Source organism: Gossypium arboreum, chromosome 9 (genome assembly GCF_025698485.1).
Source record: "Gossypium arboreum isolate Shixiya-1 chromosome 9, ASM2569848v2, whole genome shotgun sequence".
Taxonomy (NCBI): Eukaryota; Viridiplantae; Streptophyta; class Magnoliopsida; order Malvales; family Malvaceae; genus Gossypium; species Gossypium arboreum.
This window is the reverse complement of record NC_069078.1, coordinates 72,720,514-72,728,552: the sequence shown is the minus strand read 5'-3', so window position 1 is coordinate 72,728,552 and position 8,039 is coordinate 72,720,514. Positions and strand designations below refer to the sequence as shown.

General features: G+C 34.2%; 1 protein-coding gene across 1 annotated transcript; it reads left to right on the top strand.

Moving 5' to 3' along the window:
- Positions 1-919: 919 nt before the first annotated feature.
- LOC108457213 (zinc finger CCCH domain-containing protein 55-like) lies at positions 920-6,625 on the top strand. Its single transcript, XM_017756142.2, has 9 exons — positions 920-2,198; positions 2,682-2,858; positions 4,457-4,636; positions 4,724-4,821; positions 4,964-5,179; positions 5,401-5,527; positions 5,700-5,921; positions 6,013-6,052; positions 6,145-6,625. Exons 1-7 carry the CDS (start codon positions 1,303-1,305, stop codon positions 5,896-5,898), a joined length of 1,893 nt encoding a protein of 630 aa, XP_017611631.1. The 5' UTR covers positions 920-1,302; the 3' UTR covers positions 5,899-5,921; positions 6,013-6,052; positions 6,145-6,625.
- The last annotated feature ends 1,414 nt before the right edge of the window (positions 6,626-8,039 follow it).

The following is an 8,039-nucleotide window of genomic DNA, read 5'->3' as shown; positions in this document are numbered from 1 at the left end:
GGAGTAACTTGCTGTAGTTAATAAAAAATTAATTATATATTTTTTGAATTTTAGGCAATGTTAACTTTTTAAAAATATGAATATTTTAAAATTTCAAGTATTTTTCATATTATTACAAATTTCAGAAAAATATTTATATAATTTTAAAAATAGATTACGAATTTTCAAAAAATTAAGAATTTTTTATATTTTTAAAATTTTGATTTAAATTTTCCGCTTTAAAAAATTTAAAAGTATCAAATTTGATATTTAATTATAATTCATGGACCAAATTAAATATTAAGCTTAGGGTTAATGTGTCATGTCATCAGTCCAATATTGAGTTAATAGGTGAGTGACTAAAACATCACAAATCGATAGCATTAGTAATTATTTTATAACTTTTCATGGTTGGATGACTAAAATAAAATTTATTAATAATTAGGAGACTAACAATATATATAAGGAATAGTAACTTAACGGCCCATGTTGACATTTTTAGCAAGTTAATGGAGGGATGATTTAAATAATCAATTTGAATACTTGAGTTATCAAATTATAACTTTTATAATTAGATATTTAAAATATAAACTTCTCAATTATATGAGGAAAGTTTTCTTTAAAAATTAAATATTGCATAATATAGACAACAAATCAATCAAAGAGAGCAACATTGACATGGGATTTAAAAGGTAAGTTATAAGAAAGTAAAGTAAAATATTGATTTATATAAGTGATGGTTAAAGTTATTATGAAATACTCCTTTTAACATATTTTAAATTGTGTTAGTGTAAATACGAATGAATAATACGTTTATATATAATTAGTGTAAAAATAATAATGACGGTATAATTAAAAAAAATAAGATTTAATTTTTTAAGGAATCAGTGTTAGAATTATACGGAGATGTAAGAGGATTATAGGATGTAGAAAGATTTAATACCAAAATAAATAAAGGAAAAGAGAGGGAGAAATAGGGGGAGAGGAGAAGAAGCCCGCTCTTTGAAAACCCTAAACAGCCAATTTTTAGTTTCCCGTATCCCACTCCCAATCACTCTCTCTCTCTCTCTCTCACTCATTTTCATTTTTATTTATCTTTTTGGAAAAGAAAAAAACAAACATCGAAAAGCCAACCCCTCCCCCTCTCCTCTCTCCCCCACCTCTAAACGCCACTTCCTTTTCACTCCCTTTCCTCCTTTCCTCCTTTCCCTGCTGTCTCCTCTCCCACTGAACCCAACCACATCAATTTAAAACCAAAACACATTCACCCAAACTCCACAGTGTCTCTCTAACACTAAGTAACGCAAAACCTGAAAAACCTCCATGGATCTTTACGACACGACCAACGTTTTGTTCACCAAAATCAAAGTTTTAGACCCTGAAAATGCTTCTAAAATCATGGGTTACATCCTTATCCAGGACTTGGCTGACAGGGATTTGTTGCGTTTAGCCTATGGCCCTGACTCCCTTCTTCACTCCCTTGTGCTCAAGGCTAAAGCTTACTTAGGTCTTTCCTCAAACACTTTCTCTACTCCTTCTCTGAACCCGATCTCCAGACCCAACAGCTCCAACTCCAACAATTCTCAAAACCCACTTCCTCCATCATCTCCTACCCTCATTCCCCGAAATGGCTTCTTAGAATTTTCAAAGAAAGCACCTTCTTGGTCTCCTGCTAGCAGCCCCAAGTCAAGTCCTTTTCTTTCTTATGAAAGTATCCGCTCAGGGTCTCTCTCAGTTCCTCCAAGGTCTGGGGATAGCAACACTGATTTTATTGACGAGACTCAAATGAGTGATTACTTTTCTTTCTTGAACGATTCTTCCTCTTCTAAGAACGAGGACTTTGTTGGTCATAGAAGGAGCTTTTCTGCAAGTGATGCATGTTTTGGGACTGCTGAAGAAGCTGGTGGATTTGGTGGTTTTATGGGTGGTTATAAGCCTTGTCTTTATTTTGCTAGAGGGTTTTGTAAGAACGGTGATAATTGTAAGTTTTCACATGGTCTTGGTGGTTTAACTGATAATGTTGACGTTAATGGTGCTATTGTTGGTTCACCTAGTAAAATGGACTTCCTTTATCATCAACATGAGGAAATTATGAGAGTGAGAGCTGCTGCTGCTCATCAAAGACTGGCTGCTGCTCAGTTGATGGGTGGTGCTTCTTCTCCCTTGCCTTATGAAAAAACCACGAATGTTCTTCTGCAACACCAAACTGATGCTCAGAGGCATGTTGAATATTTCCTTTTTTCTTTTTGTTTCCAATCGTTTTCTAGTTTTCTGGGCTACTTTATCTGTAAGGCTCTTAAAGTTTAAATTTTGTCCCCATATCGGGCATATCAGGTGGTTACGGAATCCACATTAGGATTTGTTTGGTTTAGATTAATTTACCCAGAAATAAATTAGATATTATATTTGGCCTTTCGTTCGTAGTTTTGATGCAATGGGTTGTTTCTTTTAGTCCATTTTTCTTTATTCTTTGTGGTTTACACATTTACTGGTTGAAAAGTGGTCTTCGCTTCTGATGCTGTAATTCACAAAGTTCATTAACTAGAGTTTAGCTCACAGTGGGTTTTCTTTTATAGGATAATTGTCTGTCTTATTTTGGTGGGGGAGTATTGGTTAATTAAAAAGACCATAGCATGGCATTGGAATACTGTCTATTAACTATGTGTATATATATTTCAATTTGGCACATTTTGATGTTGCAGAGCTGCTGCATTGATGTATGGTGAAGAAACTTGCAAGTTTTCCCAGGGCCGAGCTGAGAGGAATGATTATTTCGCAATGGGATTGGAAGAGAAGGCTAACTCAGCTTCTAAACAGATTTACCTTACTTTTCCAGCTGATAGTACCTTTAAGGATGAAGATGTTTCAAACTACTTCAGGTATCTATTGCACTTCTGAGTGGTCTGGTATTTTTTCCTCTGATTATATATGCAGTTTATGTTTTATCATTATTTCTATCCATATTGTTGAGTGGGGAGCTGCATTTTGAATTATTTGCTTGGCTGGCATATAATTAGTTTTGGTGTTGCAATTTAGGTTATAACCATGATATGGTACTGCTTATGGTAGAACGTAGTTTGACATACTGTTATGATTCCCTGGTGTTTATTGGAGCCATGATTTCTGTTTGTGGTAGAATCTACTGTTATGGTAGTTTTCATCATTCATTTCAACAATCCATGATTTCTATGTATGAAAATCCATGTTTTGTTACATCTAGCCTTGAATCCTGCTGCCTTGTCCAGCTGTAGCATTGACTTTGATTGAGTCATCTTTCAAAAATCTATTTGCATTGAGCTATATTTCCTTTAGATATCTGTTTTATCTTCCAAAAGCGTACAATCTGTTTTGCAATACACTACGTTTTGTATAGATCTGCATTGCATTATACATAATTTGCCAACGATTGTTCATCTCTAGTTAAATGTTTATCCCATCAAACAGTGTATAATATGTGAAATACATTAGGACAACTATCCTAAATGCAATTTGATTGCTGTTGAACTCTTCAGGTGAGGAGGGGATAATCAATTAAATATGATCCATCTAGAAGCAAATGATCATATAAAGGACAAATTGTCGATAGTGCTTGTAACGGTAAAAGGACTTTACAAATGACTGGAGGCATATTTCAAAGGGATTCACTTTTTTTAATCTATACATGTTCCTATTTTAATATTTACTGGTAGATAACAAATGTTCATCAGGAGATCACTTAAAACCACTCATTTTAGTTTAGGCAGTATTTAATTGACTTTGTTTTCATTTAGTGCTTGAGGATATATGGGAAATAGAGACTTGAGTAGTTTTGTCATTTTTAGTTGAGAGCTGAAAGATGGGTTTCAGTGTTTAGACATGGAGAATCTGTCCTCTTACTTCAGGGAGTGATTAATTATTCAGCGAAGTTAATTTTAAATAATGCGTAAAGGAGCAGCTTGCAAATATTACCTTTGTCAATATCCCAGGAAAGCGCTTCATAAGCAATTTTGGTCTTTATGCGTATGGGAGTTTTAGGCTTCTGGGTTGTTTGTGGACTACGTGAAACCTGCAAGTATATTGTATGATAAGCCCGATGGTGGTGAATGGGCAAAATTGATGTTTTCATGGACTGGAGCTGGATATGCATGTTTGCAGAAGAAGCTGAGTTGACAGTTTATATGAGAGTCCAATTGCTGTAATTTGAGTACAAAGGTTTTATTGCTATACCATAAATACATGATTGACACTCCTAGGGCATTGAGAATATTGTGTTTATTACAAGAGAATACAGTTTTGAGCGAAAGGAACCCTACTTATATATCCCCCTTTCTTTGCTGAGGCTTCCATTAAATGCATGTTGTGTCTTTTACTTGATTTGGTTGCATGCAAATTTCTAGAAAGGACCTACCAAAGTGTTTCCTTTGTTATGAACTAAGATTTGTGAATTTATTAAATTTTAAGTTTGTCAATTTACATAGTGCTCCTGTATCTTTTAAAGCATGTTTGGACCAGTGCAAGATGTGAGGATCCCATACCAGCAGAAGCGAATGTTTGGTTTTGTTACTTTTGTCCATCCGGAAACTGTGAAGCTCATTTTGTCCAGAGGAAATCCCCATTTCATTTGTGATTCACGCGTGCTTGTTAAGCCCTACAAGGAAAAAGGAAAAGTTTCTGATAAGTATGTCATCTTCTCTTGTTTGCTTTTTTATCTTGCAACTTGTCCTCATTGTGTGTTGATTTGTAACTGTTAATGGAACAATTGCAGGAGGCAACATCTGCAACAACAATTTGAGAGGGGTAACTTCTCTCCATGTTCAAGCCCTTCAGGGCTTGATTCTAGAGAGTCATATGACCTTCATGTTGGTAAGAAAACAAAGAAGCATGGGTGTTTGTGGGGTTTTTTGGCAACAAATGATGGGAGAAATAAAATGCCTAAAATGGCTTTTCTTGTTTTATGTTGTTCTTACTTTAGATTTTGGGGCCCTTAATTTCTGTTTACATACAGGGGCAAAGATGTTCTACAATGCACAGGAGATGATGTTGAGAAGAGAACTGGAAGAGCAAGCTGATCTCCAGCAAGCCATTGAATTGCAAAGGAGAAGATTTATGAACTTGCAACTTCCAGAATTTAAGAATGATGGTATTCATCATCACCACTGCAGCCTGTCAGTTGGTGCTTCTGTTCCCTCCTCTGACAGCATGAAACAAGAAGTCTCGGAAGGTTTGTTAATCAGCCTCAGGTCTATATCAGATTATTATCTTTTTGTTGGATTTGGGAATCCCACTGTAGTGATTGTGTTGGTAAATTGTGTGGATAAGTTTCTCTCTTGTTAAAAAGAAGGAAATAAAGTCAATTGAGTTGTTCAATACGAGTTTGACAAATCAAGGAATGGTTAAAAAAGACTTTGCGGTTGTGAAGTTTAATATTATTTATTGTGGCAGTCAATGGTGATAATACAGCTGTTGCTGTTCCGTTGATCATGAATGCTGCTGAGCTGGAAGAAGTGAAGTCAGCATGTGTTCAGAAAGCCAGGGTTGGAAATAGCCAAGAGTCTTCCAGCCCCAAAGGGTATGATGTCCAACATGGAACTTAATTCTGAAATATTGATAGAATTTCCAACAGGGAAAGATGCTGTATTTTGGATCTTTAATTGGAATCTTATTGTTTACTGCTGTCTTCCGGGCTCTCCTAAATATCATTGTCTTCTAGTTCTCATATGTTTCATCTCCGTTTCTTGTAGATGTCATGAGAGCAGTGTAGAGCATGCACTTCCTGATAGCCCTTTTGCTTCCCCTAAGATACCTACTGAAAATAACCTCCCTGAGCGTCCAGCTTTGGTGGAATCAAATGAAAGTTCTGCTTTATGTGCTGCTGCTTCATCCTCTGAAAATGATCCATTACTGCCCATCACTTCCACTAGCAAAATGCCTTCTGTTTAATTTATCCTCTTCGTAATGCCAAGGTACTATCACACTGTTTGCACATTTTGTAACTTGAAGTCTTCTGGTTTCAGTATTTCTTTCGTAATTGAGAATTACTTAACCTTTTCTCAGGTTTTATCATGGGCATTGAAAGCAAATGTAGGAAATAAAGGTAAGCATGGTCAGAACTCGTAAAGGAATATCTATTAACTTATGAGCTAATATTTCTTGAATTTGAATCAAATGGCATTCTTACTAATGCAGAAAAGTAGAGAAGCATATACTAGAAGAATCCCTTAGATGTGTATAGTCAGATTCATATACTGAAGAGTAGATCCCTAGAGAATATCTCCACAATATCATCTTCTTCAATACAATACCACTAACAGTGAATGCATATTCGACGCCTAATGGCAGAAGAACCGAGTTTCGAGCATAGGGCTTTTCTCTTTTCTCCTTTCGATAATCTTTTCTACGTATGTATTCCAACAGACAAAATCAGAAAAAACCAAAGGTAGTTAAGTTACTGTATTATCACTCTATGCCATCTTCTTTCACCTTATCTGATTAAAAAAAAAAAAAAAACATTATCTAAAGCTGAAGCATATGAGCAGAGACATTGATGCCTGAAATGTGTAACATTTAATTTAAAATAGCACTTGTTTTGGAAGTTAGTGAAATGTCTCGGCATTAATTTTGGAACTTCAATAGGGAAATGCATTGAAAAGATCAGATGTTCTGGAGATGATGGGGTTTGGTGGTTGGTATAATTATAAGTAACATCATATGTTTTCAGGTTCCTGGCTGCCATTAAAGTGAAGAATGTTTGGTATAGCCATAGGAAAGCTGGTAAAAAGGCTTCTTTTTGCCAAGGCCACTTTGTCTCAGTTTTATAATGTGTGTCCATATATATTTTAGGTCCACAAGAACATGAAAGATAAGAAGATTTTGAAGGCTTAGGGCATCTTCTTGCTCTTATCACATGGGAACTGACATTATAATGATAGAAATTAAAAGAAAAGGGCTTTAATTTAATGAATACTCAATAGCTTTGAGCAAGTTTCTATTTAAGAAAATCAATTCAATGTAATGAAAGAATCAGTTTAAGGAGGCTTCCAATATGTATAAAACTCTCTTTTGAAGGGTTTTTTTTTTTTTTAACTCCATTTTTTTCATATCTTTAAATCTGAAAAAGTAATATGTAAGTGTATTGGAACTTACACTCTTTTGGTTATTATAATAGTAATATTGTCCAGTTAAAGATTCAATTGGTTAAAGGGGACTCCATAATATTCCTCATTCATTTTCATAGATTATTAAATATAAATCTCTGTACTAAGAAAACACAATGAAATCGAATTTGAATTGTTTTGTTTATCTATTTCAGTACATTCTATAGAGAATGATTAGAATTTTAAAATTATTATTCAAAAAGTTTAAAATATATATATATTAATTAGGTAAATGTTATAATCTGATTCGTAAGCAAATAAATTAAAGGTTAAATTGATTAGTAAGAGTTTATGACAATTTATGTAAAAGAAGTGAAAAATTAAAACATTTTGTGTTTTGTGAATTACAATAACATGACAAAGTTTGAACAATTAATATTAGTGCGACTCAAACTCAAGTCATATTTGGGGCAGTGAATGCCTTTGACTATTGAGGTAAAGTTAATCTTGTAAGTAAATAAATTAAAGGTTAAATTGATTAGTAAGAGTTTAAGAAAAATTATGTAAAAGAAGAGAAAAATTATAACATTTTGTGTTTTGCAATAATAGGGCAAAGCCTGAATAACCAATGTGACTAGTGTGACTTGAACTCAGACTACACCTGGGGTAATAAACACCCTTAACCATTGGGGTAGAGCCCGATTTGTAAGCAAATGAATTAAAGGTCAAATTGATTAGTAAGAGTTTATGACAAATTATGTTAAAGAAGAGAAAAATTAAAACATTTTGTGTGCTTCGAGTTTTTGGGCTGCTTGTCATTTTTTTTTGTGAATTATAATAATAGGGCATAGCTCGAACAACTAGCGTGACTCGAATTCACGCCGCACATGAGGCGATAAACACCCTTATTATCAAGCCATTATATGGGTTCTAAATAAATAAAGTGTATAATGAATTATTAAAACATATGAACAAAATTTCGAGGTT